Raw genomic sequence first — 25554 nt, 5'->3', positions numbered from 1 at the left:
AGGAAACATTGTTTTGTTTGGAGGCGGGGCTTGAGCTGACGCTTTATATATTCATACCTTGCTCACCAGAGGCACATTATCTTACAAGACTTATTGAAGATAACATTCAGCGAAAGCCATATTCAGCAAAGCATTTAAACAACCAGACAGGTAAGCCACATACCCATGAAAATATTGAGCATTAACATTAACTCCAGTTTTAAGTAACTAAATGGTGCTGTAGTTGTCAGTTTTTAATTCTTTTATATTTAATCTCATCTGAAAGGTGATGGAGCTGATAATAAGACTGCTGAGTGGAGATGTGAAGCGTCTGGAAGTGAGCGGTGGAGCCACAGTTGGTGAACTGAAGAAACTCATCTCTCAGATCATCGGAGAACCTTCTTACAAACAGAAGCTGTCTGCCGATAACGGTTCGCGTATCAGCCTTGAGGATGAGTCTCGAACCCTCAGCAGTTACGGTCTGCACTCTGGATCAGTGGTCAGTCTGCTCATCACCAACCCCGGACCTTTCCAAGTGTTCGTCAGGAATGAGAAGGGCCAGACCGGGACGTATGAAGTGGATATCAATGAGACCGTAGATCAGCTCCAGGCTAAGATCTACCGCAAAGAGAGAGTCCCCGTGGACCAGCAGAGACTGATTTTCAACGGAAGACAGCTGGAGTCCGGCAGAAAGTTGCAGGAATACGACATCAGCTCAGGAAGCAGCATTCACATGACTCTCCGTCTGCGAGGAGGATGATCGGGTGAATGTGTGCAAAAAGGACCAAAAAGTGTTCTCGAAAAGGACTAAAAGTTTTTCTCTTTAGATTTGTTAATGATGTAGCTAAATACGATAGGCCTGTTATGCTCGCTGTTAAAATGTGTGTGTTTATGCATAATGTCTTAAGAACTCATGCAATTCCATTGTTGGCTATTTATCTGCAGATGTCTTCAGGGGAACACATTCAGGTGTCCTTGTTACATGTTACATGTACTGACTATTATAATAACAGTAAATTCTGCATAATTACATGCAAGTAACCTTAAGACAGACTGCAATTCTAAATTTAACCATACAGTAAAGTGCATTTAGTTAATCAATATTACTCAGTACATAAATATATAATTGCACTGTAAAAAGGACACCTTAAAATAAAGTGTAGCCCAACCCTCTTCAGAACTCATGAGGATAATTCCATTGTATATAACTGTATCTTTGATCATGATGAATGATCTTTCACTGTGACTATAATAATAAAAACTCAAATCATTTGAAGAAAGTTCCAGTTTTTTGTTCTGTGGTTCTCAAGTTTTTGTGAATTACTGAATAAGTTTTTCCAAAAAGCCTGACATAACTATAGTAAATGCTAATTCTTTATGAATGAAAAAGAAAGTAGACATTAATTACTGTAATTTACATGACATCCAGGTGTGTAAATCACTTTCCTACTTAGAATACCTCATATATCCAGGTTTTCCAAAATGGATCCCTGATTCTTCAAAGAAAAAACATAAAATAAGATAAGAAATATCTATAGCTCATATTAATACTTGAATTACTGATCTTGCAATTTGAGGAAAACATATTTCATCACAATTTTCACACATAGTCATATGGGTAACGTCTCCAGAAACCAAACACATAACGTGGTATAATGACTGGAAAGTGTTGAGTCTTCTCAGACTGATACGCTGCATAAGTTCAGCTCTAGAGGGTGTGTGTCTCTCTGTAGGGTGTGTCTGGATCACCTGGGTTTCCCTCGTCATGTGATCATGGGGAAAACCCTCTTACCAATGATTCACTCAAGAGCAGAATGAAAAATAAAGGTTGTGTAACCTGTCAATGAAACACCTTTTTCGTTTTCGTTGCCAACTAATCTAAAGTCAGCGTGATTCAGGATTATTATAAAATAAATATTTTATGATCTGTTCACCAAAAGGTTCTTAGGGGAACCAAAAATGGTTGTTTTCTATGGCATCACTGTGAAAACACACACTTGGAACCTTTATTATTGAGTGTTGAGTATAATTGCATAGTTAATGGACGTTACAAAAATAACTAAATAAAAAATAGTAAAAGTAATAATAATAGAAGCATTAGGGAACACAGTAAAAAAATTCACATTAAATCTCACTATGACATAATTCTTGTAAATGAGATTTCAAGCTCTGTACACACCTGTATGTTTGTATCTTGCATCATGTTTATGGCCTGTTATACTCACTGCTTTTCTGAAGTATGGAAACAGAAAGTTGCTGAATAATCACTGTAAAGGAAACCAAGCCTGTGGGTGAGTTTAAAACAATCATGAATATTTAAAACTGATTGTGTGTTTGTGAAAGATGCAACTTCAGTATTATAAAAAAAAAAAAAAAAAAAAAGATTTTTACTGAAACCGCTTTAATTAGGGTCGTAAAAGATCTTCTTATCACGGCGGATTCAGGTGCATGCAGTATTTTGGTCTTGTTAGACCTCAGTGCTGCTTTTGACACTATATGCCACTCTCTTCTGCTTGACAGGCTAGAAAATTGGTTGGGTCTTTCTGGAGCTGTCCTCAATTGGTTTCGGTCTTATTTAACAAATCGTGCCCAGTTTGTTGGCTTGGGTAACTACAAATCAGATACCGTGCCTGTTCGACAGGGAGTTCCTCAGGGTTCAGTATTGGGTCCAATATTATTTAATATTTATATGCTTCCACTTGGGCAGATCATTAGGAAACATGGTCTTGGGTATCACTGCTATGCGGATGATACGCAGATTTACATCACCACTAGTCCTGATGTCCATTGCTCATTAATAGCTTTGCGTGGTTGTTTAGCAGAGATTAGTATCTGGATGCATAACAACTTCCTGAAGCTGAATGGCTCCAATACTGAACTGATGCAGATTGGTACAGTGGCAGCTACTCGTAAGGCCGAGCATATCAGTTTGATTGTTGATTCCTGTACGGTAATCCCCACTTCACAGGTGCAAAATCTTGGTGTCATTTTTGATCCACAATTATCATTTGAAGCACACATAAAACACATCTCTAAAACTGCATTTTTCCACCTGAGAAACATAGCTCGACTTAGACCTTTTCTCTCTTTTGCAGACACAGAAAGGCTTTTACATGCCTTCATAACAACTAGGTTAGATTATTGTAACGCCTTGTTCTCAGGCCTTCCAGCTAAATCGTTGAGCAAGCTTTAGTATATACAAAATTCTGCCGCTCGTGTGCTCACTTGTACTTCTCCTCGTGAACACATTACACCGGTTCGTTCACAATTACACTGGCTTCCCGTAAATGCGAGAATTGATTTTAAAATTCTTATTTTAACATACAAGGCACTTCATGGGACTGCACCTGAGTATCTTTGTGAACTCATCAGTCCTTATATTCCATCACGCTCTCTTCGATCTACTAACTCTATTTCACTTCACCAGCCATCATGTAAGCTAAAGACCATGGGGGAAAGAGCCTTTTCATATAAAGCCCCTAAGCTATGGAATGTACTTCCTCTGCACGTCAGAAATTTACCAACGTTGGGTCATTTTGAAAAGTTGATTAAGTCACATTTATTCAAGACTGTCTTTAATTAATTGTTGTATTGCTTTTGATGTTTTGTTCTATTTTATTTATTACTTTATTGCTGTAGCGCTTTGGGTTTAAGAAAAGTGCATTACAAATAAAATGTATTATTATTATTGTATTATTAGTAGTTCTTTCTAGCTCAAGCAAATCCACAAACTAATAAAAGGATTTATTATTAAGGTCGCCTGTTGACTGCTGTATTTAAAAGCCCTTCAATATAGTTGTTGTTACCTCAGGGGATGAGGGAGTCATCAAAAAAAAACAAAATAGAAAATATTTTTTTTTGTGGCTATAATAGAGTACCGGCACCTCTTTTGGGCCACTTAAAGCACTGCAGTAAAGTACATGTAGTTCAAGTTCAAGTTCAAGTTCGTTTATTTATAAAGCACCACTTAACACAGTCACCCGACTGACCAAAGTGCTGTACAAAATAAAATGCATGACATATAGAGATAAAATAAAGCAGATAGAATTGACAACACTAGAACATGTTACATGCCAGTGCAAGTTAAAAGAGTGTATAGCTTCCCTTGAGCATTTGATGGTACATAATAATTAAAAACACCAAGTGTGAAAATTTACAATCCAGTATGTCTAGCACTTTATCACAAATATTATGTTTTTACACACGACTACCTGAAACTAATGAAACAAATTTTCACATTAATGATTAACTATGACGTAATTCTTGTCCATGAGATTTCAAGCTCTGTACACACCTGTATGTTTGTATCTTGCATCATTCTGTTATACTCACTGCTTTTCTGAAGTATGGAAACAGGAAGTTGCTGAATAATCACTGGAAAGGAAACCAAGCCTGGGGGTGAGTTTAAAACAATCATGAATATTTAAAACTGATTGTGTGTTTGTGAAAGATGCAACTTCATTTTTACAACAAAAAAAGTAATAAGCATATTTTATTTCTTAACATTAAAGCTGCTATAAATGGAAATGTGCCCTTCACATTTTAAATACAGCAATATAACCCTCTTTACAACACTAGCATACAGTAAAGAGCCTTTAAATCATAATATTAAGTGAATTATATATATATAAAAAAAAACAGAAAAAAAAAATATATATATATATATATATATATATATATATATATATATATATTTTTTTTTTTTTTTTTTCAGTTTTTTTTTTTTTTTTTTGGTGTGTGTGCTGGTAATTATTTTAAACAAAGCGTCATAAAACAACATTGTATGCATTTATCGGGCTATGAAATTATACAAAATATATTAGCAAGCCCATTGCTATTTATGTACATCAACTCACAGTGAAGATAACAGCAGTAGTATTAGCAACCGCTAAAATTATTTTGTGCTCAATATATTTTAATTAATCAAATACAGCAATCAAAACCCTGACATCATTGTCAGGAACTTCTGCAAGCGAACGAAATAGTTTTAGTAACAAATACACATTTTGTGACAAAACTGACAAAGATTGCACCCAAACATATATTAATTGCCTCTTATGTTAAATAATTCAGAATAGTTCCTTGGTAAAGGAACTTTTATTTTAACTTTGTAGCCATATATACTTATTTAACTTCAAAAGTGTCTTCAGAATATTTAGTGAAGGATAAGCTCATCCTGGACAGTAAACACAAACACTGTTCATACTATAATTAGTCCAGAAACGAGATTGCCACGTCTCAGGTGGAACTGATTAGACTTTATCATATAATGGATGGACAGCAGGCATAACTGACACCAGAACAGAAAACAAAACTGTGGCCTTGAACTGCAGTGTCGTCACAAATGGAGGTGTATTCACTCTGTATGACGTGCTTCACTTTACCTGGATTTCCCCAATCAGCAGGTGGAACATTCTCACATTCCAAAGATCTCTGATTTCCTGTTATGTGTGAATGAAACTCTCAAGAAGGTGACTGATTAATTTATTTTTTGTTACATTTATTTTTTAATGTTAATTTGAATGTTTATGAGGTTGATGAAGGAAGGAAAGGACTAAACCATACGCAGTTATAAACTGACTATAGGCTAACTATAAACAGCGTATAAACTATAGGCCTATGCTGATTTTAATGTAGATTACAGAAAACAAATATGGGTTAGCGATAAGATACAAAACAGAACGTTCCCCAAGCGTTCATATGGTTCCTACAGGTTATTTATTTATTAATAATTGTTGGTTTTATTGTTTGTTATATTTAGCATGTTTGTTTGTTTTGCATCCAAGTTAGAAAATTATCTGCGGGTAAACAGAACATTACAAGAAGGTTTTATTTATTTATTATTATTATTATTATTATTATTTGTAATTACCTGCAGGGAACCAATAGGCCTACTGAACGTTCTTTAAAGGTTTTTTGTATTTTTACAATGTTTTGGGACCGACAGATGGCTGGCTGCGTAAATTCAGCTAAAGGAGATTTATAAATAAATAAATAAAAGAATGAATGAATGGATAAATTAATATTTCATATTTGATTTTATTATTATTATTATTATTTATTTTATTTTTTATTTTTTGCACTGAACATCCTGTTGATCAATGATTTCTCAGGACTTACATCAGCGATTTGCTGAGAATGGAAACCGAAAGTGACTGAGCAAGTTTTTGAAAAGGAAACATTGTTTTGTTTGGAGGCGGGGCTTGAGCTGACGCTTTATATATTCATACCTTTGCTCACCAGAGGCACATTATCTTACAAGACTTATTGAAAATAACATTCAGCGAAAGCCATATTCAGCGAAGCATTTAAACAACCAGACAGGTGAGCCACATACCTATGAAAATATTGAGCATTAACATTAACTCCAGTTTTAAGTAAATGGTGCTGTAGTTGTCAGTTTTTAATTCTTTTATATTTAATCTCATCTGAAAGGTGATGGAGCTGATAATAAGACTGCTGAGTGGAGATGTGAAGCGTCTGGAAGTGAGCGGTGGAGCCACAGTTGGTGAACTGAAGAAACTCATCTCTCAGATCATCGGAGAACCTTCTTACAAACAGAAGCTGTCTGCCGATAACGGTTCGCGTATCAGCCTTGAGGATGAGTCTCGAACCCTCAGCAGTTACGGTCTGCACTCTCAGTGGTCAGTCTGCTCATCACCAACCCCGGACCTTTCCAAGTGTTCGTCAGGAATGAGAAGGGCCAGACCGGGACGTATGAAGTGGATATCAATGAGACCGTAGATCAGCTCCAGGCTAAGATCTACCGCAAAGAGAGAGTCCCCGTGGACCAGCAGAGACTGATTTTCAACGGAAGACAGCTGGAGTCCGGCAGAAAGTTGCAGGAATACGACATCAGCTCAGGAAGCAGCATTCACATGACTCTCCGTCTGCGAGGAGGGTGATCGGGCGAATGTGTGCAAAAAGGACTAAAAACTGTTCTCGAAAAGGACAAAAAGTGTTCTCTTTAGATTTGTTAATGATGTAGCTAAATACGATAGACCTGTTATGCTCGCTATCAAAATGTGTGTTTTTTAATAATGTCTTAAGAACTCATGCAATTCCATTGTTGGCTATTTATCTGCAGATGTCTTCAGGGGAACACATTCAGGTGTCCTTGTTACATGTACTGACTATTATAATAACAGTAAATTCTGCATAATTACATGCAAGTAACCCTAAGTCAACCCTAATCCTAACCTTAACCATATGTACATGTAGTTAATCAATATTACTCAGTACACCAGTGTAAAAAGGACACCTTAAAATAAAGTGTAGCCCAACCCTCTTCAGAACTTATGAGGATAATTCCATTGTATATAACTGTATCTTTGATCATGATGAATGATCTTTCACTGTGACTATAATAATAAAAACTCAAATCATTTGAAGAAAGTTCCAGTTTTTTTGTTCTGTGGTTCTCATGTTTTTGTGAATTACTGAATAAGTTTTCCCAAAAAGCCTGGCATAACTATAGTAAATGCTATTAATACTTGAATTACTAATCTTGCAATTTAAGGAAAACATAGCTCTATGTAAACAAATATTTCATCACAATTTTCACACATAGTCATATGGGTAACATGTCTCCAGAAAGCAAACACATAACGTGGTATAAGACACATGATAATGAATGGAAAGTGTTGAGTCTTCTCAGACTGATACGCTGCATAAGTTCAGCTCTAGAGGGTGTGTGTCTCTCTGTAGGGTGTGTCTGGATCACCTGGGTTTCCCTCGTCATGTGATCATGGGGAAAACCCTCTTACCAATGATTCACTCAAGAGCAGAATGAAAAATGAAAGCTGTGTAAGCAGCTGTCAATGAAACACCTTTTCGTTTTCGTTGCCAACTAATCTAAAGTCAGCGTGATTCATTATTATAAAATAAATATTTTATGATCTGTTCACCGGTTCTTTGGTTCTTTGGGGAATCAAAAATGGTTGTTTTCTATGGCATCACTGTGAAAACACACACTTGGAACCTTTATTATTGAGTGTTGCATATTACTGCAGTTAATGGACGTTACACAAATAACTAAATAAAAAATTGTAAAAGTAATAATAATAGAAGCATTAGGGAACAAAGTACAAAATTTCACATTAAATCTCACTATGACGTAATTCTTGTCCATGAGATTTCAAGCTCTGTACACTACTGCATGTTTGTATCCTGCATCATGTTTATGGCCTGTTATACTCACTGCTTTTCTGAAGTATGGAAACAGAAAGTTGCTGAATAATCACTGGAAAGGAAACCAAGCCTGGGGGTGAGTTTAAAACAATCATGAATATTTAAAACTGATTGTGTGTTTTGTGAAAAAGGAAAACTTCATTTTTACAACAAAAAAAAGTAATAAGTATATTTTATTTCTTACCATTAAAGCTGCTATAAATGCAGAGTGAAATGTGCCATTCACATTTTAAATACAACAAAATAACCCTCTTTAAAACACTGGCAAACAGTAAAGAGCCTTTAAATCAGGGGCGTCAGACTGGGGGTAGGTAAAACCAGTACTGATTACCAGGGCCCCAAAGGAAGAGAGGGCCCTTGAAAAGTCTGGAAATATATATTTTCAAGGGATGGGGGGGGACATTAGGACTGCCTATGCATAGGGCCCAGGATCTTGTGCAGCGCCCGTTTTAAATCATAATATTAAGTGATTTAGTAACAAATACACATTTTGTGACAAAACTGACAAAGAAGTAGATTGCACCCAAACATATATTAATTGCCTCTTTATGTTAAATAATTCAGAATAGTTCATTGCTAAATTAACTTTTATTTTAACTTTATAGCCATATATGCTGCTTTAACTTCAAAAGTGTGTGAATGAAATTATCAAGAAGATGGCTAGTTAATATTTTTGTGTTTTATTTTATGAGGTTGATTTTGATGTTTATGAGGTAGCCTACATGAAGAAAGGAAAGGACTAAACTGTTATAACCTATAGCAGTATAACTACATAACACCATTCAAACTAAATGCTTATTTTAATGTGTACAGAAAACAAATATGGTAAAGCTATAAGTTACAAAAACAGAACGTTTAATAAATGAATGAATGAATATTTCACTTTTTTTGCACTGAACATCCTGTTGATCAATGATTTCTCAGGACTTACATCAGCGATTTGGTGAGAATGGAAACCGAAAGTGACTGAGCAAGTTTTTGAAAAGGAAACATTGTTTTGTTTGGAGGCGGGGCTTGAGATGACGCTTTATATATTCATACATTTGCTCACCAGAGGCACATTATCTTAAAAGACTTATTGAAGATAACATTCAGCGAAAGCCATATTCAGCGAAGCATTTAAACAACCAGACAGGTAAGCTGCATACCTATGAAAATATTGAGCATTAACATTAACTCCAGTTTTAAGTAACTAAATGGTGCTGTAGTTGTCAGTTTTTAATTCTTTTATATTTAATCTCATCTGAAAGGTGATGGAGCTGATAATAAGACTGCTGAGTGGAGATGTGAAGCGTCTGGAAGTGAGCGGTGGAGCCACAGTTGGTGAACTGAAGAAACTCATCTCTCAGATCATCGGAGAACCTTCTTACAAACAGAAGCTGTCTGCCGATAACGGTTCGCGTATCAGCCTTGAGGATGAGTCTCGAACCCTCAGCAGTTACGGTCTGCACTCTGGATCAGTGGTCAGTCTGCTCATCACCAACCCCGGACCTTTCCAAGTGTTCGTCAGGAATGAGAAGGGCCAGACCGGGACGTATGAAGTGGATATCAATGAGACCGTAGATCAGCTCCAGGCTAAGATCTACCGCAAAGAGAGAGTCCCCGTGGACCAGCAGAGACTGATTTTCAACGGAAGACAGCTGGAGTCCGGCAGAAAGTTGCAGGAATACGACATCAGCTCAGGAAGCAGCATTCACATGACTCTCCGTCTGCGAGGAGGATGATCGGGCGAATGTGTGCAAAAAGGACTAAAAACTGTTCTCGAAAAGGACTAAAAATTGTTCTCTTTAGATTTGTTAATGATGTAGCTAAATACGATAGGCCTGTTATGCTCGCTGTTAAAATGTGTGTGTTTTTTAATAATGTCTTAAGAACTCATGCAATTCCATTGTTGGCTATTTATCTGCACTTGTCTTCAGGGGAACACATTCAGGTGTCCTTGTTACATGTACTGACTATTATAATAACAGTAAATTCTGCATAATTACATGCAAGTATCCCCAAGTCAACCCTAATCCTAACCTTAACCATATGTACATGTAGTTAATCAATATTACTCAGTATAACAGTGTAAAAAGGACACCTTAAAATAAAGTGTAGCCCAACCCTCTTCAGAACTTATGAGGATAATTCCATTGTATATAACTGTATCTTTGATCATGATGAATGATCCTTCACTGTGACTATAATAATAAAAACTCAAATCATTTGAAGAAAGTTCCAGTTTTTTTGTTCTGTGGTTCTCATGTTTTTGTGAATTACTGAATACGTTTTCCCAAAAAGCCTGACATAACTATAGTAAATGCTATTAATACTTGAATTACTAATCTTGCAATTTAAGGAAAACATAGCTCTATGTAAACAAATATTTCATCACAATTTTCACACATAGTCATATGGGTAACGTCTCCAGAAACCAAACACATAACGTGGTATAATGAATGGAAAGTGTTGAGTCTTCTCAGACTGATACGCTACATAAGTTCAGCTCTAGAGGGTGTGTGTCTCTCTGTAGGGTGTGTCTGGATCACCTGGGTTTCCCTCGTCATGTGATCATGGGGAAAACCCTCTTACCAATGATTCACTCAAGAGCAGAATGAAAAATGAAAGCTGTGTAAGCAGCTGTCAATGAAACACCTTTTTGTTTTTCGTTGCCAACTAATCTAAAGTCAACGTGAATCAGGATTATTATAAAATAATTATTTAATGATCTGTTCACCGAAAGGTTGTTTGGGGAAGCAAATATGGTTCTTTTCTATGGCATCACTGTGAAAAGGGAAGTAGTGGCCTAATGGTTAGAGAGTCGGACTTGCAATCGAAGAGTTGTGAGTTTGAGTCTCGAGCCGGCAGGAATTGTGGGTGGAGTGCATGTACAGTGTTCTCTCCACCTTCAATACCACGACTGAGGTGCCCTTGAGCAAGGCACTGAACCCCCAACTGTTGCCCACTGCTCCGGCTGTGTGTTCACTGTGTGTGTGTGTTCACTGTGTGTGTGTGTGCACTTTGGATGGGTTAAAAGCAGAGCATGAATCCTGGCCGAATGTCACTTCACTTCAAAACTCATGCTTAGAACCTTTATTATTGAGTATAATTGCAATGGACATTACACAAATAAAACACACCAAGTTTGTATCTTGCATCATGTTTATAATCGCTGCTTTTCTGAAGTATGGAAACAGGAAGTTGCTGAATAATCCCTGGAAAGGAAACTCAGCGAAGGGGTGAGATCAAAACAATAATGAATATTTAAAAGTGATTGTGTGTTTGTGAAAGAGACAACTTCATTTTTATAACAAAAAAAGTAATAAGTATATTTTATTTCTTAACATTAAAGCTGCTATAAATGCAGTGTGAAATGTGCCCTTCACATTTTAAATAGAATAATATAACACTCTTTAAAACACTGGCAAACAGTAAAGAGCCTTTAAATCATAATATTATATAAATGTTATTTTATTTTATACATGTTTTATTGGTGTGTGTGTGCTGGTAATTATTTTAAACCAAGCGTCATAAAAACAACATTGTATGCATTTATCGGGCTATGAAATTATACAAAATAATCACCAAGACCATTGCTTTATATACATCACCTCACAGTGAAGATAACAGCAGTAGTATTAGCAACCGCTAAAATTATTTTGTGCTCAATATATTTTAATTAATCAAATACAGCAATCAAAACCCTGACATGATTGTCAGGAACTTCTGCAAGCGAACGAAATAGTTTTAGTAACAAATACACATTTTGTGACAAAACTGACAAAGATTGCACCCAAACATATATTAATTGCCTCTTATGTTAAATAATTCAGAATAGTTCCTTGGTAAAGGAAGTTTTATTTTATTTTTGTAGCCATATAAGCTGCTTTAACGTCAAAAGTGTCTTCAGAATATTTAGTGAAGGATAAGCTCATCCTGGGCAGTAAACACAAACACTGTTCATACTATAATTAGTCCAGAAACGAGATTGCCACGTCTCAGGTGGAACTGATTAGACTTTATCATATAATGGATGGACAGCAGGCATAACTGACACCAGAACAGAAAACAAAACTGTGGCCTTGAACTGCAGTGTCGTCACAAACGGAGGTGTATTCACTCTGTATGACGTGCTTCACTTTACCTGGATTTCCCCAATCTGCAGGTGGAACATTCTCACATTCCAAAGATCTCTGATTTCCTGTTATGTGTGAATGAAACTCTCAAGAAGGTGACTGATTAATTTATTTTTTGTTACATTTATTTTTTAATGTTAATTTGAATGTTTATGAGGTTGATGAAGGAAGGAAAGGACTAAACCATACGCAGTTATAAACTGACTATAGGCTAACTATAAACAGCGTATAAACTATAGGCCTATGCTGATTTTAATGTAGATTAAAGAAAACAAATATGGGATAGCTATAAGATACAAAACAGAACGTTCCCCAAGCGTTCATATGGTTCCTACAGGTTATTTATTTATTAATAATTTTTGGTTTTATTGTTTGTTATATTTAGCATTTTTGTTTGTTTTGCATCCAAGTTAGAAAATTATCTGCGGGTAAACAGAACATTACAAGAAGGTTTTATTTTTTTATTTTATTTATTTATTATTAATTACCTGCAGGGAACCAATAGGCCTACTGAACGTTCTTTAAAGGTTATTTCTATTTTTAGAATGTTTTGGGACCGACAGATGGCTGGCTGCGTAAATTCAGCTAAAGGAGATTTATAAATAAATAAATAAAAGAATGAATGAATGGATAAATTAATATTTCATATTTGATTTTATTATTGTTATTAATAATAATATTTTTGTTTTGTTTTAGTTTTTGCACTGAACATCCTGTTGATCAATGATTTCTCAGGACTTACATCAGCGATTTGGTGAGAATGGAAACCGAAAGTGACTGAGCAAGTTTTTGAAAAGGAAACATTGTTTTGTTTGGAGGCGGGGCTTGAGCTGACGCTTTATATATTCATACCTTTGCTCACCAGAGGCACATTATCTTACAAGACTTATTGAAGATAACTTTCAGCGAAAGCCATATTCAGCGAAGCATTTAAACAACCAGACAGGTAAGCTGCATACCTATGAAAATATTGAGCATTAACATTAACTCCAGTTTTAAGTAACTAAATGGTGCTGTAGTTGTCAGTTTTTAATTCTTTTATATTTAATCTCATCTGAAAGGTGATGGAGCTGATAATAAGACTGCTGGGCGGAGATGTGAAGCGTCTGGAAGTGAGCGGTGGAGCCACAGTTGGTGAACTGAAGAAACTCATCTCTCAGATCATCGGAGAACCTTCTTACAAACAGAAGCTGTCTGCCGATAACGGTTCGCGTATCAACCTTGAGGATGAGTCTCGAACCCTCAGCAGTTACGGTCTGCACTCTGGATCAGTGGTCAGTCTGCTCATCACCAACCCCGGACCTTTCCAAGTGTTCGTCAGGAATGAGAAGGGCCAGACCGGGACGTATGAAGTGGATATCAATGAGACCGTAGATCAGCTCCAGGCTAAGATCTACCGCAAAGAGAGAGTCCCCGTGGACCAGCAGAGACTGATTTTCAACGGAAGACAGCTGGAGTCCGGCAGAAAGTTGCAGGAATACGACATCAGCTCAGGAAGCAGCATTCACATGACTCTCCGTCTGCGAGGAGGATGATCGGGCGAATGTGTGCAAAAAGGACTAAAAACTGTTCTCGAAAAGGACTAAAAATTGTTCTCTTTAGATTTGTTAAGGACGTAGCTAAATATGATACTCGCTGTTAAAATTGTGAGTTTTTTCTTCATGTCTTAAGAACTCATGCAATTCCATTGTTGGCTATTTATCTGCACTTGTCTTCAGGGGAACACATTCAGGTGTCCTTGTTACATGTACTGACTATTATAATAACAGTAAATGCTGCATAATTACATGCAAGTATCCCCAAGTCAACCCTAATCCTAACCTTAACCATATGTACATGTAGTTAATCAATATTACTCAGTATAACAGTGTAAAAAGGACACCTTAAAATAAAGTGTAGCCCAACCCTCTTCAGAACTTATGAGGATAATTCCATTGTATATAACTGTATCTTTGATCATGATGAATGATCTTTCACTGTGACTATAATAATAAAAACTAAAAAGTTTTTTGTTCTGTGGTTCTCACGTTTTTGTGAATTACTGAATAAGTTTTTCCAAAAAGCCTGACATAACTATAGTAAATGCTAATTCTTTATGAAAAAAAAGAAAGTAGACATTAATTACTGTAATTTACATGACATCCAGGTCTGTAAATCACTTTCATACTTAGAATACCTCATATATCCAGGTTTTCCAAAATGGATCCCTGATTCTTCAAAGAAAAAACATTAAATAAGATAAGAAATATCTATAGCTCATATTAATACTTGAATTACTGATCTTGCAATTTGAGGAAAACATATTTCATCACAATTTTCATACATAGTCATATGGGTAACGTCTCCAGAAACCAAACACATAACGTGGTATAATGAATGGAAAGTGTTGAGTCTTCTCAGACTGATACCCTGCATAAGTTCAGCTCTAGAGGGTGTGTGTCTCTCTGTAGGGTGTGTCTGGATCACCTGGGTTTCCCTCGTCATGTGATCATGGGGAAAACCCTCTTACCAATGATTCACTCAAGAGCAGAATGAAAAATAAAGGTTGTGTAACCTGTAAATGAAACACCTTTTTCGTTTTCGTTGCCAACTACTCTAAAGTCAACGTGAATCAGGATTATTATAAAAATAAATATTTTATGATCTGTTCACCAAAAGGTTCTTAGGGGAACCAAAAATGGTTGTTTTCTATGGCATCACTGTGAAAACACACACTTGGAACCTTTATTATTGAGTGTTGAGTATAATTGCATAGTTAATGGACGTTACACAAATAACTAAATAAAAAATAGTAAAAGTAATAATAATAGAAGCATTAGGGAACACAGTAAAAAAAATTCACATTAAATCTCACTATGACATAATTCTTGTAAATGAGATTTCAAGCTCTGTACACACCTGTATGTTTGTATCTTGCATCATTCTGTTATACTCACTGCTTTTCTGAAGTATGGAAACAGAAAGTTGCTGAATAATCACTGGAAAGGAAACCAAGCTTAGGGGTGAGTTTAAAACAATCATGAATATTTAAAACTGATTGTGTGTTTGTGAAAGATGCAACTTCATTATTATGAAAAAAAAAAAAGATTTTTACTGAAACCGCTTTAATTAGGGTCGTAAAAGATCTTCTTATCACGGCGGATTCAGGTGCATGCAGTATTTTGGTCTTGTTAGAACTCAGTGCTGCTTTTGACACTATATGCCACTCTCTTCTGCTTGACAGGCTAGAAAATTGGTTGGGTCTTTCTGGAGTTGTCCTCAATTGGTTTCGGTCTTATTTAACAAATCGTGCCCAGTTTGTTGGCTCGGGTAACTACAAATCAGATACCGTGCCTGTTCGACAGGGAGTTCCTCAGGGTTCAGTATTGGGTCCAATATTATTTAATATTTATATGCTTCCACTTGGGCAGATCATTAGGAAACATTGTCTTGGGTATCACTGCTATGTGGATGATACGCAGATTTACATCACCACTAGTCCTGATGTCCATTGCTCATTAATAGCTTTGCGTGGTTGTTTAGCAGAGATTAGTATCTGGATGCATAACAACTTCCTGAAGCTGAATGGCTCCAATACTGAACTGATGCAGATTGGTACAGTGGCAGCTACTCGTAAGGCCGAGCATATCAGTTTGATTGTTGATTCCTGTACGGTAATCCCCACTTCACAGGTGCAAAATCTTGGTGTCATTTTTTTTTAATTGTGATCCACAATTATCATTTGAAGCACACATAAAACACATCTCTAAAACTACATTTTTCCACCTGAGAAACATAGCTCGACTTAGACCTTTTCTCTCTTTTGCAGACACAGAAAGGCTTTTACATGCCTTCATAACAACTAGGTTAGATTATTGTAATGCCTTGTTCTCAGGCCTTCCAGCTAAATCGTTGAGCAAGCTTCAGTATATACAAAATTCTGCCGCTCGTGTGCTCACTTGTACTTCTCCTCGTGAACACATTACACCGGTTCTTTCACAATTACACTGGCTTCCCGTAAATGCGAGAATTGATTTTAAAATTCTTATTTTAACATACAAGGCACTTCATGGGAGTGCACCTGAGTATCTTTGTGAACTCATCAGTCCTTATATTCCATCACGCTCTCTTCAATCTACTAACTCTATTTCAATTCACCAGCCATCATGTAAGCTAAAGACCATGGGGGAAAGAGCCTTTTCATATAAAGCCCCTAAGCTATGGAATGTACTTCCTCTGCACGTCAGAAATTTACCAACGTTGGGTCATTTTAAAAAGTTGATTAAGTCACATTTATTCAAGACTGTCTTTAATTAATTGTTGTATTGCTTTTGATGTTTTGTTCTATTTTATTTATTACTTTATTGCTGTAGCGCTTTGGGTTTAAGAAAAGAGCATTACAAATAAAATGTATTATTATTATTGTATTATTAGTAGTTCTTTCTAGCTCAAGCAAATCCACAAACTAATAAAAGGATTTATTATTAAGGTCGCCTGTTGACTGCTGTATATAAAAGCCCTTCAATATAGTTGTTGTTACCTCAGGGGATGAGGGAGTCATCAAAAAAAACAAAACAGAAAATATTTTTTTTTGTGGCTATAATAGAGTACCGGCACCTCTTTTGGGCCACTTAAAGCACTGCAGTAAAGTACATGTAGTTCAAGTTCAAGTTCAAGTTCGTTTATTTATAAAGCACCACTTAACACAGTCACCCGACTGACCAAAGTGCTGTACAAAATAAAATGCATGACATATAGAGATAAAATAAAGCAGATAGAATTGACAACACTAGAACATGTTACATGCCAGTGCAAGTTAAAAGAGTGTATAGCTTCCCTTGAGCATTTGATGGTACATAATAATTAAAAACACCAAGTGTGAAAATTTACAATCCAGTATGTCTAGCACTTTATCACAAATATTATGTTTTTACACACGACTACCTGAAACTAATGAAACAAATTTTCACATTAAATCTCACTGTGACGTAATTCTTGTCCATGAGATTTCAAGCTCTGTACACACCTGTATGTTTGTATCTTGCATCATGCTGTTATACTCACTGCTTTTCTGAAGTATGGAAACAGAAAGTTGCTGAATAATCACTGGAAAGGAAACCAAGCCTGGGGGTGAGTTTAAAACAATCATGAATATTTAAAACTGATTGTGTGTTTGTGAAAGATGCAACTTCATTTTTACAACAAAAAAAGTAATAAGCATATTTTATTTCTTAACATTAAAGCTGCTATAAATGAAAATGTGCCATTCACATTTTAAATACAGCAATATAACCCTCTTTACAACACTAGCATACAGTAAAGAGGCTTTAAATCATAATATTAAGTGAATTATATATATATATATATATATATATATATATATATATATATATATATATATATATATATATATATATATATATCTCTTTTTTTTTTTTTTTTTTTGGTGTGTGTGCTGGTAATTATTTTAAACAAAGCGTCATAAAACAACATTGTATGCATTTATCGGGCTATGAAATTATACAAAATATATTAGCAAGCCCATTGCTTTATATACATCACCTCACAGTGAAGATAACTGCAGTAGTATTAGTAACCGCTAAAATAATTTTGTGCTCAATATATTTTAATTAATCAAATACAGCAATCAAAACCATGACATCATTGTCAGGAACTCCTACAAGCGAACAAAATAGTTTTAGTAACAAATACACATTTTGTGACAAAACTGACAAAGATTGCACCCAAACATATATTAATTGCCTCTTATGTTAAATAATTGAGAATAGTTCCTTGGTAAAGGAACTTTTATTTTAACTTTGTAGCCATATATACTTCTTTAACTTCAAAAGTGTCTTCAGAATATTTAGTAAAGGATAAGCTCATCCTGGGCAGTAAACACAAACACTGTTCATACTATAATTAGTCCAGAAACGAGATTGCCACGTCTCAGGTGGAACTGATTAGACTTTATCATATAATGGATGGACAGCAGGCATAACTGACACCAGAACAGAAAACAAAACTGTGACCTTGAACTGCAGTGTCGTCACAAATGGAGGTGTATTCACTCTGTATGACGTGCTTCACTTTACCTGGATTTCCCCAATCTGCAGGTGGAACATTCTCACATTCCAAAGATCTCTGATTCCCTGTTATGTGTGAATGAAACTCTCAAGAAGGTGACTGATTAATTTATTTTTTGTTACATTTATTTTTTAATGTTAATTTGAATGTTTATGAGGTTGATGAAGGAATGAAAGGACTAAACCATACGCAGTTATAAACTGACTATAGGCTAACTAAACAGCGTATAAACTATAGGCCTATGCTGATTTTAATGTAGATTACAGAAAACAAATATGGGTTAGCGATAAGATACAAAACAGAACGTTCCCCAAGCGTTCATATGGTTCCTACAGGTTATTTATTTATTAATAATTGTTGGTTTTATTGTTTGTTATATTTAGCATGTTTGTTTGTTTTGCATCCAAGTTAGAAAATTATCTGCGGGTAAACAGAACATTACAAGAAGGTTTTATTTTTTTATTTTATTTATTTATTATTAATTACCTGCAGGGAACCAATAGGCCTACTGAACGTCCTTTAAAGGTTATTTCTATTTTTAGAATGTTTTGGGACCGACAGATGGCTGGCTGCGTAAATTCAGCTAAAGGAGATTTATAAATAAATAAATAAAAGAATGAATGAATGGATAAATTAATATTTCATATTTGATTTTATTATTATATATATATATATATATATATATATATATATATATATATATATATATATATTTATTTATTTATTTTATATATATATATATATATATATATTTTTTTTTTTTTTTTTTTTTGCACTGAACATCCTGTTGATCAATGATTTCTCAGGACGTACATCAGCGATTTGGTGAGAATGGAAACCGAAAGTGACTGAGCAAGTTTTTGAAAAGGAAACATTGTTTTGTTTGGAGGCGGGGCTTGAGATGACGCTTTATATATTCATGCCTTTGCTCACCAGAGGCACATTATCTTACAAGACTTATTGAAAATAACATTCAGCGAAAGCCATATTCAGCGAAGCATTTAAACAACCAGACAGGTAAGCCACATACCCATGAAAATATTGAGCATTAACATTAACTCCAGTTTTAAGTAACTAAATGGTGCTGTAGTTGTCAGTTTTTAATTCTTTTATATTTAATCTCATCTGAAAGGTGATGGAGCTGATAATAAGACTGCTGGGCGGAGATGTGAAGCGTCTGGAAGTGAGCGGTGGAGCCACAGTTGGTGAACTGAAGAAACTCATCTCTCAGATCATCGGAGAACCTTCTTACAAACAGAAGCTGTCTGCCGATAACGGTTCGCGTATCAGCCTTGAGGATGAGTCTCGAACCCTCAGCAGTTACGGTCTGCACTCTGGATCAGTGGTCAGTCTGCTCATCACCAACCCCGGACCTTTCCAAGTGTTCGTCAGGAATGAGAAGGGCCAGACCGGGACGTATGAAGTGGATATCAATGAGACCGTAGATCAGCTCCAGGCTAAGATCTACCGCAAAGAGAGAGTCCCCGTGGACCAGCAGAGACTGATTTTCAACGGAAGACAGCTGGAGTCCGGCAGAAAGTTGCAGGAATACGACATCAGCTCAGGAAGCAGCATTCACATGACTCTCCGTCTGCGAGGAGGATGATCGGGTGAATGTGTGCAAAAAGGACTAAAAACTGTTCTTGAAAAGGACAAAAAAGTGTTCTCTTTAGATTTGTTAACGATGTAGCTAAATACGATACTCGCTGTTAAAATTGTGAGTTTTTTTGCTTCACAATGTCTTAAGAACTCATGCAATTCCATTGTTGGCTATTTATCTGCACTTGTCTTCAGGGGAACACATTCAGGTGTCCTTGTTACATGTACTGACTATTATAATAACAGTAAATTCTGCATAATTACATGCAAGTAACCCTAAGTCAATCCTAATCCTAACCTTAACCATATGTACATGTAGTTAATCAATATTACTCAGTATAACAGTGTAAAAAGGACACCTTAAAATAAAGTGTATCCCAACCCTCTTCAGAACTCATGAGGATAATTCCATTGTATATAATTGTATCTTTGATCATGATGAATGATCTTTCACTGTGACTATAATAATAAAAACTCCAATCATTTGAAGAAAGTTCCAGTTTTGACCTTTTTAAAAAAAAAAAAAAAATTATTTATTTTTTTGTGGTTCTCATGTTTTTGTGAATACGTTTTCCCAAAAAGCCTGACATAACTATAGTAAATGCTAATTCTTTATGAAGAAAAAGAAAGTAGACGTTAATTACTGTAATTTACATGACATCCAGGTCTGTAAATCACTTTCCTACTTAGAATACCTCATATATCCAGGTTTGCAAAATGGATCCCTGAAATACATAAATACAATACATAAAATAAGATAAGAAATATCTATAGCTCATATTAATACTTGAATTACTGATCTTGCAATTTGAGTAAAACATATTTCATCACAATTTTTACACATAGTCATATGGGTAACATGTCTCCAGAAAGCAAACACATAACGTGGTATAAGACACATGATAATGAATGGAAAGTGTTGAGTCTTCTCAGACTGATACGCTGCATAAGTTCAGCTCTAGAGGGTGTGTGTCTCTCTGTAGGGTGTGTCTGGATCACCTGGGTTTCCCTCGTCATGTGATCATGGGGAAAACCCTCTTACCAATGATTCACTCAAGAGCAGAATGAAAAATAAAGGCTATGTAAGCAGCTGTCAATGAAATACCTTTTCGTTTTCATTGCCAACTAATCTAAAGTCAACGTGAATCAGGATTATTATAAAATAAATATTTAATGATCTGTTCACCGAAAGGTTCTTTGGGGAACCAAAAATGGTTGTTTTCTATGGCATCACTGTGAAAACTCACACTTGGAACCTTTATTATTGAGTGTTGAGTATAATTGCATAGTCAATGGACGTTACACAAATAACTAAATAAAAAATAGTAAAAGTAATAATAATCGAAGCATTAGGGAACAAAGTACAACATTTCACATTAAATCTCACTATGACGTAATTCTTGTACATGAGATTTCAAGCTCTGTACACACCTTTATGTTTGTATCTTGCATCATTCTGTTATACTCACTGCTTTTCTGAAGTATGGAAACAGAAAGTTGCTGAATAATCACTGGAAAGGAAACCAAGCCTGGGGGTGAGTTTAAAACAATCATGAATATTTAAAACTGATTGTGTGTTTGTGAAAGATGCAACTTCATTTTTACAACATAAAAAGTAATAAGCATATTTTATTTCTTAACATTAAAGCTGCTATAAATGGAAATGTGCCCTTCACATTTTAAATACAGCAATATAACCCTCTTTACAACACTAGCATACAGTAAAGAGCCTTTAAATCATAATATTAAGTGAATTATATATATATAAAAAAACAGAAAAAAAAAAAAAAAATATATATATATATATATATATATATATATATATATATATATATATATATATATATATATATATATATATATATATATTGTTTGTTTTTTTTTTCAGTTTTTTTTTTCAGTTTTTTTTTTTTTTTTTTTTTGGTGTGTGTGCTGGTAATTATTTTAAACAAAGCGTCATAAAACAACATTGTATGCATTTATCGGGCTATGAAATTATACAAAATATATTAGCAAGCCCATTGCTATTTATGTACATCAACTCACAGTGAAGATAACAGCAGTAGTATTAGCAACCGCTAAAATTATTTTGTGCTCAATATATTTTAATTAATCAAATACAGCAATCAAAACCCTGACATCATTGTCAGGAACTCCTACAAGCGAACGAAATAGTTTTAGTAACAAATACACATTTTGTGACAAAACTGACAAAGATTGCACCCAAACATATATTAATTGCCTCTTATGTTAAATAATTCAGAATAGTTCCTTGGTAAAGGAACTTTTATTTTAACTTTGTAGCCATATATACTTCTTTAACTTCAAAAGTGTCTTCAGAATATTTAGTGAAGGATAAGCTCATCCTGGGCAGTAAACACAAACACTGTTCATACTATAATTAGTCCAGAAACGAGATTGCCACGTCTCAGGTAGAACTGATTAGACTTTATCATATAATGGATGGACAGCAGGCATAACTGACACCAGAACAGAAAACAAAACTGTGGCCTTGAACTGCAGTGTCGTCACAAATGGAGGTGTATTCACTCTGTATGACGTGCTTCACTTTACCTGGATTTCCCCAATCAGCAGGTGGAACATTCTCACATTCCAAAGATCTCTGATTCCCTGTTATGTGTGAATGAAACTCTCAAGAAGGTGACTGATTAATTTATTTTTTGTTACATTTATTTTTTAATGTTAATTTGAATGTTTATGAGGTTGATGAAGGAAGGAAAGGACTAAACCATACGCAGTTATAAACTGACTATAGGCTAACTATAAACAGCGTATAAACTATAGGCCTATGCTGATTTTAATGTAGATTACAGAAAACAAATATGGGTTAGCGATAAGATACAAAACAGAACGTTCCCCAAGCGTTCATATGGTTCCTACAGGTTATTTATTTATTAATAATTGTTGGTTTTATTGTTTGTTATATTTAGCATGTTTGTTTGTTTTGCATCCAAGTTAGAAAATTATCTGCGGGTAAACAGAACATTACAAGAAGGTTTTATTTATTTATTATTATTATTATTATTATTATTTGTAATTACCTGCAGGGAACCAATAGGCCTACTGAACGTTCTTTAAAGGTTTTTTGTATTTTTACAATGTTTTGGGACCGACAGATGGCTGGCTGCGTAAATTCAGCTAAAGGAGATTTATAAATAAATAAATAAAAGAATGAATGAATGGATAAATTAATATTTCATATTTGATTTTATTATTATTATTATTATTTATTTTATTTTTTAGTTTTTGCACTGAACACCCTGTTGATCAGTGATTTCTCAGGACTTACATCAGCGATTTGCTGAGAATGGAAACCGAAAGTGACTGAGCAAGTTTTTGAAAAGGAAACATTGTTTTGTTTGGAGGCGGGGCTTGAGATGACGCTTTATATATTCATGCCTTTGCTCACCAGAGGCACATTATCTTACAAGACTTATTGAAAATAACATTCAGCGAAAGCCATATTCAGCGAAGCATTTAAACAACCAGACAGGTGAGCCACATACCTATGAAAATATTGAGCATTAACATTAACTCCAGTTTTAAGTAAATGGTTCTGTAGTTGTCAGTTTTTAATTCTTTTATATTTAATCTCATCTGAAAGGTGATGGAGCTGATAATAAGACTGCTGGGCGGAGATGTGAAGCGTCTGGAAGTGAGCGGTGGAGCCACAGTTGGTGAACTGAAGAAACTCATCTCTCAGATCATCGGAGAACCTTCTTACAAACAGAAGCTGTCTGCCGATAACGGTTCGCGTATCAGCCTTGAGGATGAGTCTCGAACCCTCAGCAGTTACGGTCTGCACTCTGGATCAGTGGTCAGTCTGCTCATCACCAACCCCGGACCTTTCCAAGTGTTCGTCAGGAATGAGAAGGGCCAGACCGGGACGTATGAAGTGGATATCAATGAGACCGTAGATCAGCTCCAGGCTAAGATCTACCGCAAAGAGAGAGTCCCCGTGGACCAGCAGAGACTGATTTTCAACGGAAGACAGCTGGAGTCCGGCAGAAAGTTGCAGGAATACGACATCAGCTCAGGAAGCAGCATTCACATGACTCTCCGTCTGCGAGGAGGATGATCGGGCGAATGTGTGCAAAAAGGACTAAAAACTGTTCTCGAAAAGGACTAAAAATTGTTCTCTTTAGATTTGTTAATGATGTAGCTAAATATGATACTCGCTGTTAAAATTGTGAGTTTTTTCTTCATGTCTTAAGAACTCATGCAATTCCATTGTTGGCTATTTATCTGCACTTGTCTTCAGGGGAACACATTCAGGTGTCCTTGTTACATGTACTGACTATTATAATAACAGTAAATGCTGCATAATTACATGCAAGTATCCCCAAGTCAACCCTAATCCTAACCTTAACCATATGTACATGTAGTTAATCAATATTACTCAGTATAACAGTGTAAAAAGGACACCTTAAAATAAAGTGTAGCCCAACTCTCTTCAGAACTCATGAGGATAATTCCATTGTATATAACTGTATCTTTGATCATGATGAATGATCTTTCACTGTGACTATAATAATAAAAACTCAAATCATTTGAAGAAAGTTCCAGTTTTTTGTTCTGTGGTTCTCACGTTTTTGTGAATTACTGAATAAGTTTTTCCAAAAAGCCTGACATAACTATAGTAAATGCTAATTCTTTATGAAAAAAAAGAAAGTAGACATTAATTACTGTAATTTACATGACATCCAGGTCTGTAAATCACTTTCCTACTTAGAATACCTCATATATCCAGGTTTTCCAAAATGGATCCCTGATTCTTCAAAGAAAAAACATAAAATAAGATAATAAATATCTATAGCTCATATTAATACTTGAATTACTGATCTCGCAATTTGAGGAAAACATATTTCATCACAATTTTTACACATAGTCATATGGGTAACATGTCTCCAGAAAGCAAACACATAACGTGGTATAAGACACATGATAATGAATGGAAAGTGTTGAGTCTTCTCAGACTGATACGCTGCATAAGTTCAGCTCTAGAGGGTGTGTGTCTCTCTGTAGGGTGTGTCTGGATCACCTGGGTTTCCCTCGTCATGTGATCATGGGGAAAACCCTCTTACCAATGATCCACTCAAGAGCAGAATGAAAAATAAAGGTTGTGTAACCTGTCAATGAAACACCTTTTTCGTTTTCATTGCCAACTAATCTAAAGTCAACGTGAATCAGGATTATTATAAAAATAAATATTTTATGATCTGTTCACCAAAAGGTTCTTAGGGGAACCAAAAATGGTTGTTTTCTATGGCATCACTGTGAAAACACACACTTGGAACCTTTATTATTGAGTGTTGAGTATAATTGCATAGTTAATGGACGTTACAAAAATAACTAAATAAAAAATAGTAAAAGTAATAATAATAGAAGCATTAGGGAACACAGTAAAAAAAATTCACATTAAATCTCACTATGACATAATTCTTGTCCATGAGATTTCAAGCTCTGTACACACCTTTATGTTTGTATCTTGCATCATTCTGTTATACTCACTGCTTTTCTGAAGTATGGAAACAGAAAGTTGCTGAATAATCACTGGAAAGGAAACCAAGCTTAGGGGTGA

At 35.3% G+C, this 25554-nt stretch overlaps 13 protein-coding genes and 1 pseudogene across 29 annotated transcripts in view; all 14 read left to right on the top strand.

The window, feature by feature from the left end:
• LOC127958339 (uncharacterized) overlaps window positions 1–1259 on the top strand; it is a 34911-nt gene extending 33652 nt beyond the window's left edge. Inside the window, exon 3 of the transcript XR_008154013.1 lies at window positions 949–1259. The gene's annotated coding sequence lies outside the window, so the exon portion shown is untranslated. The remainder of the gene's footprint in view (window positions 1–948) is intronic.
• The window catches only part of LOC127958343 (uncharacterized), a 34911-nt gene extending 33652 nt beyond the window's left edge, over window positions 1–1259 (top strand). Inside the window, exon 3 of the mRNA XM_052557174.1 lies at window positions 949–1259. The gene's annotated coding sequence lies outside the window, so the exon portion shown is untranslated. The remainder of the gene's footprint in view (window positions 1–948) is intronic.
• The window catches only part of LOC127958344 (uncharacterized), a 43931-nt gene extending 33652 nt beyond the window's left edge, over window positions 1–10279 (top strand). Inside the window, exon 3 of the transcript XR_008154014.1 lies at window positions 10103–10279. The gene's annotated coding sequence lies outside the window, so the exon portion shown is untranslated. The remainder of the gene's footprint in view (window positions 1–10102) is intronic.
• Window positions 1–20338, top strand: part of LOC127958353 (uncharacterized) — a 48635-nt gene extending 28297 nt beyond the window's left edge. Inside the window, exon 2 of one of the 2 annotated variants that reach the window (XM_052557193.1) lies at window positions 20162–20338. The gene's annotated coding sequence lies outside the window, so the exon portion shown is untranslated. Of the gene's footprint in view, window positions 1–7090; window positions 7360–20161 lie in introns of those variants that run through there. The other variant, XM_052557194.1, reaches the window with a different exon arrangement.
• The window catches only part of LOC127958354 (uncharacterized), a 48635-nt gene extending 28297 nt beyond the window's left edge, over window positions 1–20338 (top strand). Inside the window, exon 2 of one of the 2 annotated variants that reach the window (XM_052557196.1) lies at window positions 20162–20338. The gene's annotated coding sequence lies outside the window, so the exon portion shown is untranslated. Of the gene's footprint in view, window positions 1–7090; window positions 7360–20161 lie in introns of those variants that run through there. The other variant, XM_052557197.1, reaches the window with a different exon arrangement.
• LOC127958341 (uncharacterized) overlaps window positions 1–25554 on the top strand; it is a 49227-nt gene that overhangs the window by 18538 nt on the left and 5135 nt on the right. The window contains exon 3 of one of the 4 annotated variants that reach the window (XM_052557169.1): window positions 20162–20338. The exons of 1 other annotated variant lie outside the window; for it this stretch is intronic. The gene's annotated coding sequence lies outside the window, so the exon portion shown is untranslated. Of the gene's footprint in view, window positions 1–7090; window positions 7360–10102; window positions 10280–20161; window positions 20339–25554 lie in introns of those variants that run through there. 2 more of the 4 variants (XM_052557171.1, XM_052557170.1) reach the window with 2 other exon arrangements.
• Window positions 1–25554, top strand: part of LOC127958348 (uncharacterized) — a 38363-nt gene that overhangs the window by 7674 nt on the left and 5135 nt on the right. The window contains exons 1-3 of one of the 4 annotated variants that reach the window (XM_052557184.1): window positions 67–150; window positions 266–948; window positions 10103–10279. In XM_052557184.1, the coding sequence (XP_052413144.1) occupies window positions 269–739 (471 nt within the window). In that variant the 5' untranslated portion in view covers window positions 67–150; window positions 266–268 and the 3' untranslated portion in view covers window positions 740–948; window positions 10103–10279. Of the gene's footprint in view, window positions 1–66; window positions 151–265; window positions 949–10102; window positions 10280–20161; window positions 20339–25554 lie in introns of those variants that run through there. The other 3 variants (XM_052557187.1, XM_052557185.1, XM_052557186.1) reach the window with 3 other exon arrangements.
• Window positions 67–10279, top strand: LOC127958345 (uncharacterized). 3 transcript variants are annotated; one of them, XM_052557179.1, is made up of 2 exons: window positions 67–150; window positions 9420–10279. In XM_052557179.1, the coding sequence occupies exon 2, from the start codon at window positions 9423–9425 to the stop codon at window positions 9891–9893; it is 471 nt and encodes a 156-aa protein (XP_052413139.1). In that variant the 5' UTR covers window positions 67–150; window positions 9420–9422; the 3' UTR covers window positions 9894–10279. The 3 variants fall into 3 exon arrangements, with proteins under 3 accessions (XP_052413139.1, XP_052413137.1, XP_052413138.1); XM_052557177.1 differs by lacking the exon at window positions 67–150 and adding an exon at window positions 6197–6303; XM_052557178.1 differs by lacking the exon at window positions 67–150 and adding an exon at window positions 9176–9304.
• LOC127958357 (uncharacterized) lies at window positions 6224–14294 on the top strand. Of its 2 annotated transcripts, none has more exons than XM_052557202.1 (2): window positions 6224–6303; window positions 13349–14294. In XM_052557202.1, exon 2 carries the CDS (start codon window positions 13352–13354, stop codon window positions 13820–13822), a length of 471 nt encoding a protein of 156 aa, XP_052413162.1. In that variant the 5' UTR covers window positions 6224–6303; window positions 13349–13351; the 3' UTR covers window positions 13823–14294. The 2 variants fall into 2 exon arrangements, with proteins under 2 accessions (XP_052413162.1, XP_052413163.1); XM_052557203.1 differs by lacking the exon at window positions 6224–6303 and adding an exon at window positions 9191–9304.
• Window positions 6418–7359, top strand: LOC127958361 (uncharacterized; annotated as a pseudogene).
• On the top strand, window positions 9285–20338 carry LOC127958340 (uncharacterized). 3 transcript variants are annotated; one of them, XM_052557167.1, is made up of 2 exons: window positions 9285–9304; window positions 19486–20338. In XM_052557167.1, exon 2 carries the CDS (start codon window positions 19489–19491, stop codon window positions 19957–19959), a length of 471 nt encoding a protein of 156 aa, XP_052413127.1. In that variant the 5' UTR covers window positions 9285–9304; window positions 19486–19488; the 3' UTR covers window positions 19960–20338. The 3 variants fall into 3 exon arrangements, with proteins under 3 accessions (XP_052413127.1, XP_052413126.1, XP_052413128.1); XM_052557166.1 differs by lacking the exon at window positions 9285–9304 and adding an exon at window positions 13182–13233; XM_052557168.1 differs by lacking the exon at window positions 9285–9304 and adding an exon at window positions 19353–19370.
• Window positions 9289–24247, top strand: LOC127958356 (uncharacterized). Of its 4 annotated transcripts, none has more exons than XM_052557200.1 (2): window positions 9289–9304; window positions 23578–24247. In XM_052557200.1, exon 2 carries the CDS (start codon window positions 23581–23583, stop codon window positions 24049–24051), a length of 471 nt encoding a protein of 156 aa, XP_052413160.1. In that variant the 5' UTR covers window positions 9289–9304; window positions 23578–23580; the 3' UTR covers window positions 24052–24247. The 4 variants fall into 4 exon arrangements, with proteins under 4 accessions (XP_052413160.1, XP_052413159.1, XP_052413161.1 ...); XM_052557199.1 differs by lacking the exon at window positions 9289–9304 and adding an exon at window positions 13217–13233; XM_052557201.1 differs by lacking the exon at window positions 9289–9304 and adding an exon at window positions 19355–19370.
• The window catches only part of LOC127958347 (uncharacterized), a 14602-nt gene continuing 12420 nt past the window's right edge, over window positions 23373–25554 (top strand). Inside the window, exon 1 of the mRNA XM_052557182.1 lies at window positions 23373–23466. The gene's annotated coding sequence lies outside the window, so the exon portion shown is untranslated. The remainder of the gene's footprint in view (window positions 23467–25554) is intronic.
• LOC127958352 (uncharacterized) overlaps window positions 23448–25554 on the top strand; it is a 7242-nt gene continuing 5135 nt past the window's right edge. Inside the window, exon 1 of the mRNA XM_052557190.1 lies at window positions 23448–23466. The gene's annotated coding sequence lies outside the window, so the exon portion shown is untranslated. The remainder of the gene's footprint in view (window positions 23467–25554) is intronic.

This window comes from Carassius gibelio, chromosome B5 (assembly GCF_023724105.1).
Source record: "Carassius gibelio isolate Cgi1373 ecotype wild population from Czech Republic chromosome B5, carGib1.2-hapl.c, whole genome shotgun sequence".
NCBI lineage: Eukaryota > Metazoa > Chordata > Actinopteri > Cypriniformes > Cyprinidae > Carassius > Carassius gibelio.
The sequence above is the reverse complement of the archived record's forward strand: the minus strand, read 5'-3'. Positions and strand labels throughout refer to the sequence as shown.